Genomic DNA, 24,343 nt, shown 5'->3' with positions numbered 1-24,343 from the left:
TTGCTAGCAATGGGATTCTCAGTCTCTATTACTAACAATCCCTTTCCCCCCACCTTTAGTTTGTCTTTTATTACTTTTCTGAATAGGTATATAGGTGGACCTTATTCATTGCGACAAAGACATTTATTTTCCGAATATATTAAAAGGAAATGTTTTGGGTTAGACCCCAAAAGCAAAACCCTATTAGTAAACTTTCCACGCCCCATTTTAGTGGTTTTTAGTCGATGATAATGGAATGGCTACTCCGCCCGCGCTATAGGTATACACTAGCGGGGCATCAGTGAATGTTGATAGGTGAGGATGAAACAAGGTTAGTTTTTTTGATGGGTGATAAGGAAGTGAGAACCCCGCCCGCGCTAGGTATACGCTGGCAGGACACCAGTGAGGGATGATAGGTGAAGATGAAAGCAAATCAGTTATCCCGACGAATTCCACTAGAATTAACCACGATGGTTTCCAGGAGTAATTGCGTGGACGTCGACCTAAAAGGGTATGTTGCTAGCAACGGGTTAGATCCAATTACTAACAATCCCTTTTACCTCCAACCAGGCCAGTTAGCCCATTGTGACGTACTCACATCAGATGATTGGTCTGTCAGGTGGACCACGATGGTTTCCTGGTCCACCTGACAGAGTATTTTGCTAGCAATGGGAATTAATGTTCCCATTATTAACAATCCCTCTCTCCTCATTTTAGTGGTTAGAATAGCAATGCATGACGAGTGCCCTGGACAGTACAGTCAGTATCTAAGTATATTTTGTAATTGCTATGCTGTTGGCAAGTCAACTGACGGCCGCCTGCCAACAACGCCATAAACAATATCATTTATCACTTCCAATCAGGATCAGTAGCGATCCTCGAAACAAGAAACTACTTGGACGTTATAGTCGCATGTCATACTGTTATAAAAAATGCTACTTCATTTGTGAACACATTCGCGGATGAACGACAATTTTTTTTTTCAAACTTAAGGGATAAACGAGTATACGGCTCACCTGATGGTAAGTGATTACCGCCGCCCATAAGCATAGGAAATTGCAGGTTTCTTGCCGACCTTTATTCGTAGACATATTGAAAATATTTGTATTTAGAATGTGGAATCGTGTGTCTACAAGAAGATTTAACACAGATATACCTACATGGATGACCTTCCATTTTGATGTTGCCCATATCGGTCAGATATCTATTTTTGAATATGTTAGAAGTTTGTTATCCAATATTATATATAAAATTTACTATATATAATTATTCAATAGCCACAAAATTACTCTGAGAAAAAGAATTATTAGGATCAACAAAATTATCGCCTAACATGCAGGCGAGTTAAAAGTAATCGTAAATCGCTTAAAAAGTACTCGGTTCATTGCACGAATTTTTGTTCAATTTATAAAAGAACGTTCAACAAACACAACTTAAAGTTTGGATTTATCAAAACTTTAAAGGATCAAGTATAAAATATATTTTATAGTTTGAAAGAGATCTTTTCCACTTAGAAAGTGTTTCTTCGTATGTTTAAGCAGATAAGATGACATGAAATGGACATTGATAAATAGCATTCAATATTGCTAGTTCAATATTGCTAACTCTTTCATTTTAATGTTACATACATTGAAAGATACTTGCAGATTCTATTTAAGTCTTAATATTTTAATATGATTTTAAAGAGAAAGTACATTGGCAAAAATATCATTATTATCATCCATATATCTATTTAAAATTTGACATTTCGAATTGGATGCATCTAATTCAACGATGATTGATGACTTGAAAAGGAACAGTGCTTTAATTGTAATTTTAAATTAACTAACTGTTGAATGTTAATAATTTTAATATAAATAGATATATAGACACATCATTCTATTATCGCGTGACAACGGCATGTTGACTGACCGGGATAGAAAGTAGCCTATGTCCTCCGTCCCGATTATTACGTGTATATATATACATATATTTTTTTTATGCTCCTTAAAATGGCAAATAAGTTGACGGTTAACCGTCGCCTATAGGCATGAGCGGTACCACGGACATAACAAAGTATACTGTTTCGCCCATGATACCACCTATGCGTTGCCATTCCTGAGGACTCAAGTGTTATTCCTCTGTACCCTGTAAATTCACTGCCATATCCCACCTTTCGAACCGAAACACGGCCATGCAAACTTCACGGTAGAAACACGAATTAGACAGAGGTGCCTAAGCAAACGATTTTTGTAAAATTTTATTACGATACGTTAAGTCGTTAATCGCGCCAAGAGGAAATAAACATCGCCCTCAGTTTAATATTTATAATACACTAGCTTTTATCCGCGACTTCGTTCGTGTAACCTACTATATAATTTACTTACTATATGCTGACCAGTATAAAAAGTAGTCTATATCCATCTTTACCTCATACAGATATACTGTATATGGTACAGATGGCTGGTTTGGATGGTATATCAAATTTCATAGTGATTGGTTACATCATTATAGTCCTGAAAAGTTACATACAAATAAACTCACATTCACATTTGTAATATTATTAAGGACTAATAGTATCTTGAGACTTTGCTCGTACTAATGTCGTGATGTTGGACAGCCTTTAACCTTCTTAAAGAAATGAACTATCAAATGCGAAAAAAAATCAAACCAGACTTCTAGTTCCAGATATTAGCGCGTTTAAACAAAATAACTAACTAAAGCGGAAGCTTTAATATATTATTAACAATATATGTAAATACCACAATTTAAATGACAATAATTTATAATGTTTTTATTCTATTTCATAAATTTTATTCATTATCACTTGTTTACATAGAACAGTTATAACGATTATTTTTTCAAGCTGTTATTTTTTATATTGACCACAAAATATTCTCTTTGTCTAATTACACGTCATAACTGTGAATGACGAAGAGAAGAGAAATAATTTATAATACCTATTTAAAAATGACTGTAGGAAGTTTAATTGTTAAACATACTGAGTACCTACATAATATTTAAGTATATATTTTATGCCACAATGGGTTATAACATCGCTATGTGGGTAGAGTATATATTTTTCTGTCAATTTTTTATGTAAACAATTTATTTCATTCTGACTTTGTGATATATTACATAATTAGATATGTCGTCGATACATGTTAGATTAAATAATACAAATTATAAAACACGATAGAAAAATTAAATAATTAATGAGAAGATATATATATATATATATATATATATATATATATATATATATATATATATATATATATATATATATATATATATATACATATATATATATATATATATATATATATATATATTGAGACTAAATTATGCATAATAATAATATTAGAAAGAAAGAAAAAGCTTTATTGACAACCATTAGTAATGTAGTAAGTATATAAGTTCAATGTAAGTTAAAGGAAATAATAGTTACAATGTTACTGACTAATATTATAAACGCGAAAGTGAGTTTGTTTGTTTTACTTTCACGCCTAAACCCGCTAAATTGTTAATGTTCGTAAAGATTCTCTGTCTCGCTTGAACTGATTTGAATGAATTTTTTGTACTTAGATAGACCATATTATCTTAGATTAACATTTATTAGATAGTTTGATGATACTGTAGTGAAATACAGCCAATTATTAATATACAAACAAGTTTAAATTGAACAATTTGAAGAACACATGTTATTAAAACCTTGTGATGTAGAGTCATATAAAATTTTGTCATAAATTTACTTCATTGCATCATTTTTAATATAAAATAGATGAATTCAAAGAACTTGTTTCTCGAAACATAACATAATTTGTGGTCGTTATTTTTTAATTAGAACACATAATTATGTTTTTTTAATTTTAGATGTATCATAAATTATTATTACATCTTCGTGGATTGGATCGTAATTCGTACCGTGGTCTATGGATACCTGTAACTCTAGGGTTTACACATACGCGTTACCAACCTTGAAGACAACTTTTTATACGCCCTTTTTAAAGACCTCCAACGTAATTATTCTTATCTGACTATTTTTCGTATGTACATATTAAGCATATAAAAATAAATAAAGGAATTACTATTTATACTGAAAACATATTTTGTTTTAAAGTCTTTACACCCGAAGAAAAGCTATTTAGATACGCTCCATTGAATTAGCTACACACTGTAAGGCAAAAGGAACATTAAATACCGTGACCTACTTCATCTTTGTTGTCTATATAAACACACTAGGTACAAACATTATTTTTGTTAATATGTGTAGTGTGTACACTCATTCTTTTTTTTCTTAAACGATTTATAAAAGTAGGTGGTTCTCTCTTGATCAAATATTTTTATGAATATGTTATTTAATCGCCAATTCTGAACTGATTTTTATATTGCTTTTTGCAGTAGACAGGGTTTGTTTCTATTGATCTACTTTATTTTCATTAGGCTGCAAAGTTTCGGACAAATCTAAATGTATAGGCAGCCTCCAAAAATATCTTATTTTATTTTATGGAATTTCGAACTGTTTTCAAAATATGTAGGTAAATTACAAATATATTTAACATGAGTGTTTTATTGTGTTTTTTTTTTTTCAATTCAATTCAAATTTTAAAAATATCCAGAATACAGACTACAAAATAATTTTAATTTTTTATTTTCGTTCACCGTAGTTTCGAACAAATTTTCTAAGTATCTATTTAGACTGTAAACAATTTGTTATTTCGTTCTTCGAGGTTTCGGACAAATTTTCCTGGTGGGTAGACAGAGTACAAAACAAATGGACATTATGCACCGCGTTACGATCGATCGGGTATATTTATCTCCGTTTTACATACAATGAGAAGATACTCGTCCGCCGCGCCCCCACGCACATTTAAAGTAATTGCCTAATTATTTTTATTGCCAGCGCTTGTTGGCCCGCGTCTATCAGTTAACCAATTTTCCAATTAATACTTAATACTTATAACGTGAAACTCTTAGTATTTTTGTCTGTAGATGGTATTTATTAGCTGTTTTATTGGATTGATTACAATTTAACATTACAAGTTTATTTATCGTACAATTGCTGCAAGATGTGATAGGAAGGATATTTCGAGTTTTTACTCATTACTTTTGTGAAAGAGAAGAACAACAATAGTTTGTCCAGCCGAAGTCTAGTTTTTTAATGGATGATAATGGAATAGTAATCTTACTTGCGCTATCGATGTACACGGGCGGGGCATCAGTGAGGTAGGATAGGTGAGGATGAAAGCAGGTCAGTTAGTTAACCATGATAATATTCGGCAACAGTGGCTGACTTCATCCTCACCTATCATCCTTTACTGGTGCCCCGCCGGTGTACACTGATAGCGCAGTCGGTTTCACTGTCGTTTTTTCATTTCCCTCTATAAAAGAAAAAATATTCTCTTCTAATTGGAACAGACCCATATCCAGTAGTAGGATTTATACAGTTGTTGTAGTAACTGCGTTTTAAATAAGGTTAACAATAACAAAACATTGTGTATTTCCTGCAGTTCTTGAATTTGTTATTCAAATAAAAGCTTCTGTTTTTAAAATTTTAAACTTAGGTTGCCTTACTTTTAGCATATTGTTAAATACCTATAAAAACAACTAGGTTAAGTCTATATAAAAAATAAACATATTTATTTACTACTCCAATGTTGTTTTCGATAAAACAAATGAGTATATCTAATTATATACCTTCACAGAAAATATAGCGTAATTGTTTGACTGAGACATTAAAAAAGTTGATCCAATAAAACCAAAACTTTATTTGGCGGGGTTACGAAATCGTTTCGTTTTTTATTCGATGTTTTTTTTTATTCGATACCAAAACAACTCGCGTGTAATCGTGGTGCGCAGTTAGTCGAATGTTATAGCGAAAATCGTGATCGAAATAGCCAACAGTATCTGTTAGGTAATCGAATTTGGACCCATTGTTATGTCAAGGCCAAGGTTCGGCTTATTTACATCGACGGTGATGCATTGTCGGGCTTGCATTTTATCCTGTTTTCAATTGTCCACTACTTTTAGAAATTGAATTAACATTATTCATTATTACCTAGTGTTAATATTACAATTCGTATTAGTTCTTGTTAATTTTGAAAATGCTGTGTGGTTTCGGCACAGAATGGACCACCCCTTGCTTTTTTTCCATGGGTATCGTAAGAACGGACTAAGGGACTTAATTGGTCGAGGAATGGCAGCAGCATCCCTAACTGCAGTTGCCAACCCGATTGCCAAGCGTGACAACTATTGGCAAAACCTCTCAATAGGGGGATTCTATGTTCAGCAGTGGACAGATAACGATTGATATAGTATGTAATGGTATAGTTATAAATTATGAATGTGAGTTTATTTGTTTATTGCATCTTGGCACCTTACAGCTCAATAAATAGTCATCATTCATAAAAAAAAAATGTCATATACATAATATTTGTTATGGGAAAGGAAGAGTAAAATATATATATATATATAAATATAAACTACTTTTTTATGCAACTTAGAATGGCAAACAAGCTTACGGTCCCCTTGATGGAAAATGATTACCGTCGGATATTATTGAGAAATAATTATGAATGCAATAACAAGAATTTGTGGCAACATATATAAGTCGGCAAAGCTGGTTGAAAAAAAAATTGATCTGTGGTGATAAAGGAAGATGACTGCGTAAAATTAATACAAATAAAAGAGACTTTGTTAATTAATATAGTAATTCCGATTGTAATAGAAAGAATAAGTACGACTAACGGAACAGAATATTAGTATCGACGTGTCTTAACACTTATAGATATGAACAGTACCATGGATATAACAGAGTATACTTTTGTCTCGGTCACGTGGACGAAATCGCGCGTAAAAACTACTTTCATTACATTAAATGTTTTGACTAGCTTAAAACTTACTATATATGTGGATATATTTGGGATGGAGAAGAGGACAGATTAATTTTTATCCCTGAATTAATATATCGATCAAGCGGACGAAGTCACGGGTAAGAATAGTTGTAGATATAAACTTAATCGACCATATTGCTTCCAACTAGGTATTACGTGTGAATCAACATCAAATGATAAACATGTTTCAACTGTGTTCGTAATTTAAAAGCGTTTAGGATATTTTTACACGCAGTGTAGGTGTCTTAATTCATATTTATACCATATTATAATATATACCATATAATAAAACACATTTATGATTAGAAGATTAATTGATTCTAAAACATATTTGCCAAGTATAAACAACATGGTACGTACAGTCAACATAAAAATTTGATGAACATCTTCAGATTTCTAAAACTTAAATGTAGTTGCAGACATAAATCGCCTAGCATGAATAGTAGCAGATAAACTTCGTTAAAAAAATAATGTAGTCGAATATATGTATATGATAACTTATTTCTGAAATAGTGTATAGGGATTTTTAAAATCTGGATTAGTTAATTGAGTTTTGAAGCTGACCGTACGTTTTACACATACGTTTACAACAAAATAAAAAAAAAGCGAGTTCCGAATGCGACGTGCTGAAGTTTGTTAAAATGCTTTATAGTCATTTTATTAAGAGTGAAAATATTTGAATTTGGAACGCAGATACATCGAAAAGTTAATTTTTTCGATGGATGATGATAATTCTATCATCATCCATCGAAAAAATTAACTTTTATAACGATATATTAACGCTGTCTACGTTACCAGCGTACATATCAGTATACTGATAGAGTACCAGTGACCGGTGATGTAGGTGATGATGAAAGCTGGTCAGTTGGCCCATTGTGACGAATTCATCGAGAACTAACAGCGATGGTTTCCAGCGAAGACCATGTGGAAGTCGACCTAATAAAAAGCATATTGAAATTAGGCCTCTAGTGCACATTACTAACAATCCCTTTTCTATTAGAGTAAGGAATTCTTAGTAATGGAGATCCAACGGCACCCAGTCTAGCAATATTCCCTATCAAGTCAACCTTCATGCAATTTTTCCTGGAAACCATCTACAAATTCTTTACTATAGGCCAACTGACCTCTTTCATCTTCAGCTATCATCTCTCACTGGTGCTACGACAGGGTTTACCGATAGCGCAGGCGGATTTACCAATCCATGATCACCCATTAAAAGAAACAATCCCTTCCCTCCGAAAACTACTGCTTTAACTATCTCATCTCAAATATGAGACCAACACAGAAGTATTCTATCAATTCCAAAAATTATCAAAATCGGATTAAAATTGGCGCCGTAGATAATCGCGTAACATTAAAAACATGCTAATTCGTACACTTGTATGTACCTATTATAGGCGACGCATTCGTTTACTGATAAATAAGTGTTAACAATATTTAATTTGATGAAAATAATACAAGTGAATTACCATTGACCTTGTTTACAAATTCGTAATAACAATTATTTAAAAGGCCCCAAAACTCATTACACCGCATTGTACAACAGTAAAATTGTGATTACGATCTTGTATTTACAGCGATACACATTTTATTTCGTTTTTGTTGCGCAACTTGTTAATTATGTATATATAAATGTAGCTGTAGTATTTTGTTAGTTAAATTAACTTTATTTAAGGTAATTAATTCATTGTAATCTAACAAGGTGCAAATTCAAACAGAATCATAAAATAAAGAAAACTTTTTTTTTTATGCGGGAATACTGCACAGAATAATATGAGACTACTGGTTTATTTTAGGCTGTGTTTATTGACTTGAGTGTTACACAAGATTAAAAAAAAAACAAGTAGAAATTGCAATGTGAATGCAGAATTGGCGCCAATAAATTTGACCTTGAGTTCAACTTCACATTTCTCAGTTCGTTTAATCTGTAATCTGTTTTTCCTTGCTTGTTTTTTTTTATAATTTTGGCATGTCTCTTTACTGGAATAACGGTAAAAACAAACAAATTGTCAGGGTATAATTTAAAATCTCCCAAAATAAATCGACTCCAAACTTGACAAAATTAGTATAGACGTAAAACATTTCTTTCAAAAAAGTTCATCCAAATCGTTGAAATATTAAAAAGTATTGTTGAATTAATGACCTTCTTTTTGAAGTCTTTTGTAAGGACTTTTTTGTAATTCGAATATAGAGAGAAACAATACTTCAATTCAATTCATTATTTTGTTATGTTCGATGAGAGCTCTAAGTCTACATAATTTTTTTCCTAAATCTTGATCGTATTGGTCATACTTTAACAGATTATCGCCATCTACGGGGAATTGATTCTCATATGTTAGACCTAAATAATCCGCATACAATGCGAAGTTTGCAGAAGAGTTTTCTCCCGCAAACGGTCAAGCTGTAGATTGAGCTCGCTGCTTACAGACTCTCCCTAGAGGCTACAGGTTCTTTAAAAACGGCGTATTAGTTTCTTCAGAGTGTGCAATGCGCACGTGACACTCTTAAGTGTAGCAGGCGTCCATAGCGTAGTGATGGTTTATCAGATAGGCTGTATGCTTGTGCCACATTTGTGGTATAAAAAAATATTTAAAACAATATTAAAGTACACGTTGTGTATAAATCTTCCTTTTGAGTAACTCTATTTATTACTGAAATACGCATTAAAATCCGTTTTGTAGTTCTAGAGGTTCAAGCGTTCAGACGATGGAAAGTGGCTTTGTTTTATATTATGTAAAAATTAAACAGTTGAATGCGCCATGTTTCTATAGTTGTAACCGCTTACCACCAGGTGGGCCGTATGCTTGTTTCCTAGATCAATTGTATGTATTAAGTTTAAATTTTCTTCTCCAATTTTCTATTTGTTTCTTTAGAAAAGTTAACAATTTTCATTATTAGAACATTCTTTTGCTAATGATTTGTATGCCACTCTGTATGCGGACACGTATGTAATACTTATGTTGTTTGTTTTAAAACGGAATATTAATAATAAGTTTTAAAGTATTTTGTTGTTATTACTAAGAAAATGTATTGAGACACTCGTTGTGTATGTAAATTTGCACGTTATTATTAATTGTATGTATTCAGTTGTCTCATTTCATACAAAACATATTTAATTCGATGAAGGCTTTCGTATGTTTTTATACTAGCGACTCGAACCTTTTCTTATGTCTCGCTTTCTTTTGGACTTCGTTTATTATGCTGATTTTTTTTATGTAATATAATAATAATGCGTCTTAAGAACGTAACATTATGTAACCGTGAAAAGCGTGTCACTTTTCAAACGACTTTAATAAAAAGAGGGTACTCAATTCACTTGTATTTTTTTTAATTGTCTCAACTCCGTTAGTTGTAAACCGATTTGAAAAATTATTTTTTTATCTCTAAGGATATACTTATAGGTTCCACAGAAATTTTATCAAAATCGTTTCAGTAGTTTAGTTTTTCTACAACTAATTTGAGAACCTCCTTTTTAAAGTAGGTTAAAAAGTTTCATATGGCGACAATAAATTATGTATAATCAAATCATTAATTAAATCAAATTATAATTCTTTTGAACTGCACCATAATGTATGAATGAGACGTGAATCAACACCTGAGTTTTCGAAGCACGTTTTTCCAAGTTGTATTGGCGCCATACAAAACGGCACCTCTATGCGTCTTTGTTTTCATGCGGTTTCCTTTCGAGCATCCTTTATGCATTAATTGTTCTATTATCTATGTTTCAAGGCTTCTAATTCCTTGATATATTTAATACGTATATATTTAATGCTGGCTTTTACCAGCGACATCGTTCGCGTGATCGGAATACGCTCACTGATAAAGACAAAAATTCTATATGGTTCTTGTTTAACAATTTCATAGTGATTTTTAAAGTCGTTAAGACGTTAAGAAGTAACAAAAAAAAAAAACACACTTTCATATTTATAATAATATTAGGATGATACATTAGGTATATTATTTTTTGTAAAATAATTTCACTTAAATTTTAGTTTTGTAAACAGTTCGGACAGTGACTAGACATTTTCCACAAAATTATCATGTCTTTGTAATGTACTGTTTGTATACCTTGGCTCACTTAATTCTGTATTAAAATTGTATTTGTCGATTAAAAATTAAGATATAATAGTTTATTAAAATAATATCGACAAAATTGTAAACTTTAAAATTACATAGTTATATATACATAAACAAAAATCAAGGTAATTGTCAAGTACTAATAAATACGTAGGTTTTGTCATTATTTGAATATTATAATGGTAAAAATAATCGTATTGACTTACAAGTATTTTTCATTAAAATACGCATAATTCGAACTGGTTTATCTTCCGATTAAAATATAATAATTTACTACGAACAATAAAATTATTTAAATGGTTTTGTCATTTTATTATTTGTCTTCTATAGGTATAAGATAACTCGTTTAACATGTAAATCGTAAATTACTATTCAATTTTTGAAGCTGTCGTGTTATAATTCCTTTTTTATAATTTAATTTTAATGATTTCCTGTTATAAAATTATTGTGTGTGTCTCTATGGTTTTCGGTCTGAAGCTGATGGTCGAATCGAGCGCTCGAACCAGTCTGTAGACGTGGGCCGAACCGAAAGCTCATGAATGAGAAAGTCTGGAACCGGTTCTTAAGTTGCTCCCACTAGGTGTCTACTTTCAAATCACAATAGACGTGCAGCTTATATCTTGACTTACTTAATTCTATAATCTAATTAGTTCTTGAACTATCTGATTGAATTGTCTTAGAATAAATGTGGAGGTTAAAAAAATATTATTTTTCTACATTGAATTGTTGACCTCACATTCCAATTGAAGTAGACTTGCTGCTACTCGTATTATAATGATTAATTCGGTATTATTGTAAGAAGTTTTGTTATATCGTAATAACATTTTGAAGGTAAAACTAAATATATTCTTAATATATAAAAATCTCGGGTCACGACATTCGTTGACGATAATTTTCGAAATCACTTGACTGATTTTAATAAAATTTTGTCAATGTGTATTGTTTACTTCGACTTGAGAAATAGGATAATTTTGATTCTGATAAAATTACTAGGTAGATAACAGTAGGAGGCAAAACAACTTTTACCAGATTAGCTAGTAACAATTACATGTTTTATGCTAGTTTGGAAGATATTTTCTGGAACATAACTTCATATGCCTTTATACGGCCACGTAGGCCGTGTGATCCCGGCATAGAATAAGCCATTCCTTCCTTTCCCATCATTATTGTAAGAGACGTAAGAGAACTTATGGTTAAGGGATGGGCAACAGCGTTAGTTTTAAAACATCACCAAAAGCCTAACTACCATCCCGCATTAGATATTATTAATTATAATAGGTATGTTAACACAAGTACATTATTTTAAATAAACATTCTAAACATAAATGGTTTTATACTTCGAATATTATTTGTTTTCTGTCACCTTAGATATTTATCTTATGATCTACGATCATCGCTTGGTATGAACATGGTATATGTTATACATTATTACTAACATAATATTAAAAATGTAAAAAGTGAGTGAGTTAATTTGTTACCTTTTGCCGCTTTTAGCGGCTGAACCAATTGTCATGTAATTTGACAAACGTATTTAGCATGAAAAAGGACATAGCCATAGTTAATTAACAATATATAACATATTAATAAAAAAGATATAAATAAGAAAATTATAGACATTTGTCTAACTTAATTATAACTTTTTCTACTTGTATATTGAATAAAGAAATAATTTTAATTCAATACAAATAAATTATTATTAAATACGCAATGTTATTTCTTTCAATTAGACATTTGACTATTTAGCTTTTAATTTTCGTAATGCCTAATACCAAATGTCTTTATTGACCAGCTGACCTTGCCGGCCATGTGTTTGTTCAATATAAATGTTAATACATGTCTTTATAAACGCCAAACAAGTCATTGTTAGTCATATTATGGACGGAATAGTGTGTACTTTCAGAGCAGTATACTTGTACAACTAGGAATAAATTGATTATTTGATATAACTCTAGACGTAACCAGTAGCAAAGAAGCTGTAATAGCTACATTAAGCACATTTGTAACTCAGTCTGTTTGTCTTTATTAATTTAATACAAAAAATATATATATACCTACTAAAAATAGGCGTAGAAACAATATAAAAATTCATAAAAATATATAAAGGTCGAATATTTATATTCATATTAATATACTTCGTATCAATTGTAAATCATGGCAGTAATTTACAAATTACTTAATATACATTAAATGAATATATGTTAATATTTCAATTCTTATCAAAATAAGCTATTAGAATTTAAAATTAAATCGACAACTGGTTTTTCGTGAAAAATAAATGCGTTCCAGCAAAAGCGCCAACTCGAAAAATAGGTCAAAACAAAACCAGTTGTTAAAATTAGCAAGAGAAAAGAAGAGGTCCCAGTTCAACATCACTAACTAGCAGTATGTAGGGGGGAAAGGGATTGTTAGTAATGGTACTGAGAATTCCATTGCTAGCAATGTACCCAACCAGGTCGACCTCCTCGCGGTTCTCCCTGGAAACTATCATGATTAATTCCTGATGAATTCATCATGATGGGCTAACTGACCTGTTTTCATTCTCATCTATCACTCTTCACTGGTGCCTCGCCAGCATATCTAGTTAGCGCAGGCGGGGTAACCATACCATTTTCTCCCATAAAAAAAAATCTAGCAGTATGTAGAATATGTCTCACCTATTTAGAAAAGGCTTTAGAAGTTATGACCCAGGGGAGGTTGTCCCCAGAGTTAAAGTCCAGGCAAAGGGGTCTTGAATCTAGAACGTGGTGAACCCCTTTTAGACTCGAGAAAACCTTAATTAATTACAGGTTATTTTTTCTGTATCGATATTTGTCAAGGCGTATATTGGTGTTAATGTTTATGTTGTTTTTCTTGTTACGATGAATAATATTCATAGAATTGTACCTAATGATACGAGTATTGTGCTCAAGTATTTGTAGTTAGTTATATTTGTCGGATGCAAGACCGGCGCCGGCGCGCGTCGTTCGCGCTCCTGATATAAAATCAACTCGACAAAAACATCGTTATTTTTATTCAGCTACCAAGGCCAAGAGCGCCATATTGCATTCGCTATATATTGATATATTATATCAGCCGGCAGTTGGTATTGTAAACAAAGTCTCTTGTGATTATTATTTAATATGTGGTGCTACTAAAACCCGTCTACGTATGACACATCCTTATTACTCCTTTGAAAACTGTTGTAAACATCAATGATAACACTGCAATAGAAGGAGTAAGGATGAGTTACTTATGTTGTAACATGTACTTGTATTGGATGTAAATATCGTTGTGATTTTATACACATTTCAAATTAAAAATGTATCAGTTGCAAAAAGTCTTTTTATGGTGGCAAAAAAAAAATTAGTCCCACACTATTTTTTTATGCGACGAACACGGTCAGTGTCTTGATTGATGGCGTTTTTTTTTTCGGAATAGTATAATGTACTGCTACACCTATTAACATGATACCCATTTAAGTAAATAAATACCTACTTGATGTATAAATGTGCAGATAGGTATAATTATGTATAATACACAAATTACATCAAGTTATAATTACCGAACTGGAATAGGTAGATAAAAAAATTAAGATATAAACTGTTAATTTATCTAGATTATTATTAAATTTACTATCGCTTAAAGAGTTTTTAGTTACACGAGCGCGCGTAACAAACTAACGATTATGTCATATAATTGGGGCAACGTATGTTGTTAGCTTTTTTGTTGATGAAATTAAAATAACCCATTGTGCTACCAAGGTTACCCATATTAAGTCAAGCGCACTTCCGTTGCCACACGATTTTCCTCTTTAAAAACAAAGTGGTAAGTTCGCTTCTGTTTTTATGCTGTTACGATGTTTTAATCTCTATCAGCAATGCAGTAAGGACATAGGGGTACAATTGGGAGCAACGCTGTGTATACTAAGTAATGTTGAATAAGTCACGTATGCGTGTGTGAGTCTAAATGTTCACCAATGCACGAATATAAAAATGTAAACACATTTTTTTTATTTTTAGTTCTGTTTATTTTTTTTTAAGTACCTATTCATATTTATTCTTTTTGTTATCCTTCGTTAATATGTAGTTGCTGAAAACATTAGTTATACCTACTATGTTAATAGATATTGAGTATAAATATTAAAGAATTTTATAAATGAAATTTTATTATTTGCCAGACAACATCTTGAAGGACAATATGGACACGTGTTATTTTCGAGTCCGTTTTGATGATGTTCTAATTGAAAATATTTACTCTTGCATTGACTCTTTATTGGTTCAAGAATAATCTATTTTCAACATTTATGTTAAACACAAAACAAAATATTGATATTATTAACATATTAATTCTATTGTTCCACAAAAAAAAAAAAAAACTTCAATTGTGGCAAAACCAATTATTTTGATTTAAAATCTTAATTATTGGACCGATTATGATAAAACTTTTATGGGACCGATCTATGAGTATAATCCTTTCAGAAAAAGAATTTTCCAGATCAGTTTACAACCGACGGAGTTATAAAACATTAAAATAAAACAGAATCGAGAACTTCTGTTTTCTAAAATCTATTGAAAACACTTATACTTTTCCATAAGAAAACATTTTATAATAAATAGTTTGACCTGACCAATTTTACCGCTAAAGGCATTTTCAAAGGTAAATTTTACTCTAGGTTCATCCGTACAATTAATTGAAAGATTGCTGGAAATACTATACAAAATAAATCTAAATTTACATCTCTTTATTATTACTATTTATATAAGGTTTGGATAAAAGGACGTGGGAACAGCTCCATAAATATATTAAGAATTATGTTCAGTGCCACAAAACGTTTGCATCAACATAATAATCGTCCGTTTTTTATCTCGAAACGAATGTAAACACAATGCTATGTTGACACACCCGCCGCGATACGAGTCGGTATCTAATTCGGTTGGCCTTGGCATTGAAAAAAACAAGTTTTTGTTTTCGTTACACCTCGTTTTATTTTGCATGCTCGTCCATGTCGCGCGATTACGGGCAAAAACGTCTTATGTGTGTTGCATTATGTCACTATTAAAAGAAACGTGTTACATTCTTATTTTGGATTCTAATTTGTTATTCAGTTGGTGGTTTTATGCAAAAATCATTTAAAACTTACGAATAATGATGCGAATTATGTATATATTTGAATGAAGCAGGTACTTCGACTACTAGATTAGTGTAATGCTATGTATATTGGTTTCTTTTTACTATTGTTGCTTTGGGTTTTGGATTACAATATTTATTTCTTCAATAAATATGCTTATGTGTAATACATTAAACAAGTTTCTTTTTTTACATTTCATTATAGAGACATTGAGATACAAATTAAATATTCACCGTATTATAATAGATTAAATAAATGATTCATTGTAAACCTTCAGACACCGTAATAAGGCGCTCCATTAAAGGCTCAAATCTGTTAAAACTTTTTACTCTGTGAGTCGTGACTAGTTACTTGTTAATACCATAATGTCCACAGTTTGACAGTCCTGACAGCTTGGCGCGCCGTCGTCGGCCGTTTGTATCTATATATGTCTAGGTCCATAAACCCAGTGGAGTAATGAATCAAAATCCAATTTGCAGTGACTGTTGCACTTTGAGCAACTAACATTTCGTGATACTTGAAACAGGTCATAATCATTTAGGCGGTTTTGCAGTGATCGCGTAGACTTGCAGGATTATATGGAGACGACAAAATCATCGAGTGCATGATTCAATCCTTTGGCATTTTGCCCGTTTTATTATTCCCGGCTTGTTCATTTAGTATATTTATACATTTAAAAGGTGCAGTTGCTAAGCTGAATTATTTGTTTTTCGTCGTTTTTTGTCGAAGTCTCTCCTACGATTAATATATTAATAGTCGTTTTTCATCTGTCAAACGAATAGATCGCTTTTTTCTGAGTTTTGATAACCTGTTGCATGTTAATATTATTATCAATTATTTATAATTATAACAAACAAAGAATATTTATAATCAAATTACTGTGTAGTAAGAAAACAAGAATATTTGGAAAGTTTGCAAATGGATATGATAAAAATAACTTTTATGAACAAACACATTTGTTGATAGGAAGCGATGTTTTCGCAATACATAATGTACATACTGATATTTAAAAATTTGTTATCTTTTAGCGAAGTCATGTCTACCCATATAATAAACTCTTGTTCATTACATCGTATCGCGCATTATAATTCTCTTTTTTTTTTAAACCGACTTCTAAAATATAGTATGTTTTTTTCTTATGTTTATGCTATCGCATTTGTTTACTGCTTTTTAATTTGATTTTTTTTATTAAAAGGATTTTTGATTGGTCCTAAAGAAATTTTAACAAAATTAATTCAATAGTTTAAATTAAAATAAATGGTTTTGCGACAATTGCAGTTGGTGTTTTTTTTTTAATTAGAAACTTAAATTATCATCTTTTACCGAAAGTTCAGCGACGTATTAAAGAATTTGTGATTCATGTTGTAGTTATAAAGTTACATTACTTCTGTAAAAGAAGATAATATCGCCAATAATATTTCGAAGGATCCTCTACTAATTATATCAATATTTTTTGTTTTTTTTTTTTTTGTTTAATGTTTACTGGATGTTTAATGAACTAATTTATTGATAACACTTAATGGTAGAAATTCCATACCTATTCGATTAAAAAATATCTCTTATATATTTTCAAATAAGGAGAATTTCAATTTGTGTATTTTTGGGTGTATTTTATGCGATATTTTCTTTGTTTTAAATTTTTTTTTAATTAATAAGGTTTACTCTCACATTGGTCCTGTATTAATTTTGTCACGATTGACTAACTTGTCTATGAAACGCCTTATCGTCCAATGATTCATTCTATTCGATTTAAAATAAGAATCATTCAAACTTTTTTTATTTTATAAAGTTTACTATATTAGTTTTAAAATAAATTTTTGATTTAAAAATTTTGGGTCCCATATATATATATATATATATATATATATATATATATATATATATATATATATATATATATATATATATATATATATATATTCAAGTATGCTTTTTGATTTTTTTAAGTGTATGTAATGGGCACCTACAGTAATTACAGTTGCCTCAACAATTTATTTCAACATCTGTGATACGCATAGTATTAATAGTTCTTATTTATAATGAACCAATTAAAATATTTCCTTTATAAGATCGGCTAAATTGCACAGAGATTCGAGCATAATGACGTACCGAGATCAGATAAAACCAACCAAATGTCCACAACATTTTCTGGTTGGACATTAATTAATAAAAGCCAAATAAATGGACCGGTTTATTAATATTTATTGTTTTGTTTTTTTGCGAAACAATTTTCTTAATTATTTTGCGTAGGTATTAGTGCTACAATTAACTACACATTTGATTCGGCCTTGTCTGAAATAATTTGTTCTCTATTCATTTTTACCCGCAACTTTGTCCGCGTGACCGGGATATATTAATGATAGGGACAATAAGTAGCTTTGTCCGTTTGCATCTCAAATACTATGTATATGTTAGATTTCATGGCAATTGTTTTAGCTGTTGAAATTGCTAAGCGACAAATTCATTTCCACGATTATTATATTAGTAAATTTCACATATATTTATAATAATTCTATATTATAGTAAAAATTTAAGCTATACTTAATAAAAAAAGTAATACATTTTGCAAATTATTTTAACTATTGGAGTGTTACATTCTATCATATTGGGAAATTAGCACAAAAGAAAAAGATAATATAGCTAAAATAGGTTTATGAGAGATTTGTTTTAATGAAAATCTCTTATCGATAATATAGTAAAAACTTAAGCTGTAATTAATAATATAATAAAATAAATAACAATAAGTTAAATAAGTAACAATTATGACTCAAACATATCAACTCATGCTAGTACATATACAATGCTATGAAGATGAATTTGTTACAGTTTAATATTATTTGACCAATTTAAATATTTAATTTAAACACTATTCCCCATATCTGTACAATAATATTAAAATAAATTAATGAGACTTTTATAACAAGACGCTGAACGGGTTCTTACGAAAATCTTTCTGTCTATGAAGATGAATTTCTTTGTTACAGCTTAATATTATTTGACCAATTTAAAAAATTCATTTAAACTCTATTCCCCATATCTATACAATTATATTCAAATAAATTAATGAGACTATTATAACAAGACGCTGAACGGGTTCTTGTAAAAATCATTCTTATTTTTTTTATTTCTATTATTTCAGGGCTGGTGCGGGCGCAAATGGTATATTTTCCAGAAGACTGGATTTCTCCACTTTCAATTTGCTGCCGAAGCACAAAGTCAACTCATATCAGATCAAGGTATTTTTAATTTTAATTTTATATTATGTTCGACTTCATCTATAAAGGAAAACTTTATATCATTGGATATATTAATTAGTGTTATGTTATATATATATGTTCAAGTGTATGTGTGTATGTATTATAAATTTGCTAATTTATTTAGACAATATGAGGCAGATAACGGTTGATAAGATGATGATAAAGAATATGAGGGATCTTAATAAGACCAATATTTTCTGAAATCCTGTCTGTCTTATTTCGAATATTTATTTCGAAACTAGCTAATACTCGCGACTTAGTCCGCGTGGTTATTTGCTATTTCTGTTTAGTATGTATCGATGTATCTTCTTATTTATTATGTCTGCGAATACTGGACCAAAATTAAAAAAATTACGTGTCGTTCTCACTCTTTGCCTTACGTCAAAATTACTTAAGTATTATAGTTTTTTAACTATCCCACGGCACTCTTTAATTTTCGTGATTAAAAGTATCTAAAATATTGAATGTAAGATACTACCATGCAAAATTTCATTTAAATCGGTCCAACAGTTGCGGAGATAAGTTCGTACAAACAGACAGAGAAAGAAAAATTAGAAAAAAATGTGGATGAAAAAATCTATTTCACTTGTAACAAACCCTTAACTCGGATTTTGGCGTTTTTTTTTTTCTATGTACAGACATTTGACCACTACATAGATTATGCGAAAGCTACTACATTTATTTAAATATAATTTTCATTTTTATTCCTTACTAACTCCTAACTTATAATCTATTTTTCTGATATTGTCTATGGGCGACGGTAATCACTTATCATCAGGTGAGCCGTATGCTTTGCCTTATTTTTTTTTAATGGGTGATAATGAAATGGTAACCCCACCCGCGCTATCGGTATACATCAGCGGGGCACCAGTGAAGGATGATAGGTGAGGATGAAGCAAGTCAGTTAGCCCATCGTGACGAATTCAATAAGAATTGTTTACGATGGTTTCCAGGGGGAACCATGTGGAGGACCTAATTGGGTATATTGCTAACAATAGGGCTGTCAATCTCCATTGCTAATAATCCCTTTTCCCCCGCTGTATGCTTGTTATCTCGCTATATCATAAAAAATATATTCAGAATTATCTCATTAAGAAGAATAGATTTGTTTTTGTCCAACTTCGTTTGCGTGACCAGAATATGTTGATAGAACAGGATAAAAGTTACTTTATGTGACCTTACATCTTTCCATACATCTCCAATACGTATGTTCCAAATACATGACGATTGGTATAGTCGATAAGGCGCCAAGAGGTAACAAACAAACGCTTTCACATTCATTTATATACGTATATAAGTATAAACTAAACTAAGGAAATCTCCAAATTTGGGTGACCTATTAATCTATATCAAGTCGCAAACACATTTAAATTGTAAAATAAGAATGACACACGTACCTAACAAATACATTGCCGTAATATGTTTGTGTTCGCCTCGTGTGTTTGTAATGCATTATTTAATATTTACACACTGTATCCTTCATGGTATAGGTACCTATGCACGAAAAATTGACGCCCGACCAAATGTTTACTTCGTTTGTATTACGCAATAAAATTTATAATAGGCGTGCGCTTGCCTCGTGAAGTGGCTTAAGCCAGTTTTTATTAAAATGCCGGCAAATGGATAAAAATATAAAAGTTGTTTAACTCTGTAATTAAACCAGATACAAAAATTAAATGCATGATCGCAGTAAAATATTATTTACTGTTATCCATGCTTAATGGCTGAACACGAAAATGGTTGAACATATTTATTATCTTCATCTTCTTATGTTTTCGACGTGAAGGAATGTGATCGGTCGATGTATGTGTACGTTCTTTTTTTTTAAACCGACTTAAAAAAAAAGAAGGTTCTCAATTCTGTTAATTTTTTTTTTATTACCGCCTCCGTCAGTTATATACTGATTGATTGATTGATATACCGAAGAGAATTGGAAAATTCTATTTTATCTAAAAGACTTATATACTTACAAATTGGTCCCATAGAAATTTTATCAAAGTCGTTTCACTAGTTTAGTTTTGAAATCAAAACGGTTTTTGCCACAATCGTAGTCGAGATTTTTTTTTTTATGGAAAACAATCTTACTTTTAACATATTTGGTAAAAACAAAACATATTTAATGTAGAAAATATTCATATATTACATTAAAATTATTAGTTCTATTATTATCATATATTTTTTTAGTGAGCCATAGATGGTAGTAAGCCATAATATGCCAAATCCTCTTGATACAACTGACAGGCTACCTATGGCAAAGGAGAAGAGAATACACACATATATATATCAACGCACAGCTTACCAAATGTTTGCAGTAGGTTCCTTCTATAACATACGCAAGAAATAAAAAAATCATTTTTAAAATTAGGACCCTAAAGGTGTAAATATAAGACTGTAAGTTTATATGAATATATTTTTTAACCGTTAGATACTTTAAATATACTATAAATACAATTAAATAAAAATAAGGAAAATTAATTTCAGCATTTTTTTTTTAATTCTTTTCCTGAGTGTATTAAAAAGGGATGAATGATGATGACTCGTGATATCACCTGACTAAGGTACTGTGCTAATATATAATAAAGATGAACTGACTGAATGAGCATAAACTCATTATAGTGGAAATATAGATGTCGGTAATATTATAATCTATATATGATTCCACTTAATTGTTATATTTATTATTAAATAAAATTATAAGCAACTCATGCTGTAATTTACTTGTACTTCTAAAGAAAAATAAAATATCGATCCAGTTCATATCACCATAAGAGAATTTCAATCAACGCCATCTGTTGATCTTAAGTTTCATAGATAACTTTCTCGGCCACGGATTATTTTGCAATTGCGTTATGTATGTTTGTTATGCGGCGTCAGTATCTAATCTCTACGGGCCTTGAGCCAGTTGTGTGTCAAGCAACGGTCATTCGCCCGTCCGCCGTGGCCGCTTCTATTTTTAAACGGCGTTTGTTTGTTATTTATTAGTACTGCAGGACGACGTAGGTACTGTACTGTCGTGGTGATTGAATAATTGTTTTTCAGACTCCATTTTTATCGGTTGCCAGTTGCTACGGCACGCTCGATATACGCTTGCAGTTGGTTTTGATATCGTAATGCATTCTTGTGCATAACGATATCTTTATTGATTTCCCGACTGGATTCTTTTTCGATAAAAGAATCGGTTTAGTATTGATTTTTTATTATTTATTATCATGCTCGTACGTCAAAATTATATGTCTGGCTAATATAAGTCTAAATACATATTTGATGATCATATATGAATTCTTATATTAGATTTGTTATTTCTATATATCAACAAGAACATATATGTCTACATAGGTCAACGTACTACTGTAATTTGCCATTAGAATGGCTATAATAATATGTATAAACTTCTATTTTAAGCGATAGATTAGTTTTTTTTTTGTGTTGTTTAATACTAACAATTAGTTTATAAAATTATAGAATAGACAACTATATCATTTAATTTTATTAATTACCCAGTTGACCGACCTTATACGTTAATTGTAAAGCAAGATAGGCCGTTCTAATTACCAGTTCATACTAGTTACAGTCATTTATTTGCCTTGAAATAAAAAAAAAAAAGGTTTGTAAATAAATTAATATCTGCTCCAAGTAACAACAGCGTAGGTAGATATCGTGAGCAAAATTGATTACATCGCTTCACACAGGATATTTTTCAAACCGCAATATGTCAGCGACCATAAAATGTTCTTATCACTGCATTCGACATATGTAATAGTAGCAGTAGATATAATAAAAATTTGCACAATTTTGTCTGTCTTTTATTATATCAGCCGTTACTGTGCACTGCCGAACATAGGCCTTCCCTATAAGGGGGTTTTGTCAATAATTGCTATGCTTGGCAAGCGGATTGGCATCCGCAGTTAGACTTTACTGATGTTTTAAAAGGTGCATTGCTGCCCATCTATCGATGATTGTTCCCTTAGTCGCCTCATACGACGCTCACGAAATAGGAAATGGTAGCCCATTCTATGCCTGGACTACACATTTTTTTCTCGGCATTATATTTGTATTATTAAAGTCGTACAACCTTAGTAAGAAAATTTTTAAAATGATTTAAATGTTATACAATGTTTGATAATTATCTTATCGATTACTTAAAATATATTTTTTTTTTAAATTATGGAGGAATGGACGGTGTGAAAAATGGTATATATAAAAAAGATGTGACCCCTAGCATAACAACTGATAGAAATAATTGAAAAAGGAAGACAGCAGTAAGTTTCAATTTTAGATACATTTGACAGATCATTAGTATAGTGATTCGTGACCAACGTTTGCGACTTACTAAACATAAAAGAAAGAAAATATACGTGTCTTAATAAACAAATCATTACACCAATATAAGTCATAGCATTATATCTTCTTTTCATTTTACATGGTGATAAAATCATTGCACCAATTTGAATGCAATTTCGCGAACCGCGACAGCTCAATCGTGCACGCAAGATAATTTAAAAACATTTTCTTCACTTATCTATAGAGCAAATAACGTGACCAGTATTGTCTTATTATGATTCGTTTCGCTCCACGTCGCGTGACACTACTCCGTTTGTTCGCCGCAAGGGAAAACTTCATAATTCCCTTCTCCCGTGTATTACTCCAATATGTTCAACAACAACCTTTTACACGAACTTTTGTTTTATCTAGAATGTTGTAAACAACTCCCCACCGAGATAGTAATCTTAGATTTCTAGAAATTGTGACCATTCCGTTGCGAGTGGCAATAAAATTCAATCGCTTCGGCATGAAATAAATATCGGTCGACTTCCTTCTGGAATCTAATAACTGCAGTGAAACGATACTAAGGTTGTAAGCATGATTGGACAGCCACAAACGAGGCTGTCTTCGCGAAGCAGCATCATTAAATCGTCCACTTCTTCTATTTATGGTGTCTTGATGTCTGGCAACATAATATTGATGGCTGGGACCGGTTATCTTGTAAGGCTTAAAGCTTGTAAATTTGTGATTTTTTCTTGATTCTCTTAAAGCGATCAATGATATTT

The 24,343-nt window shown here is 31.0% G+C and overlaps 1 protein-coding gene across 1 annotated transcript in view; it reads left to right on the top strand.

Moving 5' to 3' along the window:
• Positions 1–24,343, top strand: part of LOC113512615 (headcase protein) — an 84,375-nt gene that overhangs the window by 25,448 nt on the left and 34,584 nt on the right. Inside the window, exon 2 of the mRNA XM_026896520.3 lies at positions 19,178–19,274. Within this exon, the coding sequence (XP_026752321.2) occupies positions 19,178–19,274 (97 nt within the window). The remainder of the gene's footprint in view (positions 1–19,177; positions 19,275–24,343) is intronic.

Source organism: Galleria mellonella, unplaced genomic scaffold (assembly GCF_026898425.1).
Source record: "Galleria mellonella isolate WM207_F2 unplaced genomic scaffold, CSIRO_AGI_GalMel_v1 utg64, whole genome shotgun sequence".
Lineage (NCBI taxonomy): Eukaryota > Metazoa > Arthropoda > Insecta > Lepidoptera > Pyralidae > Galleria > Galleria mellonella.
This window is presented reverse-complemented; position numbering and strand designations above follow the sequence as displayed.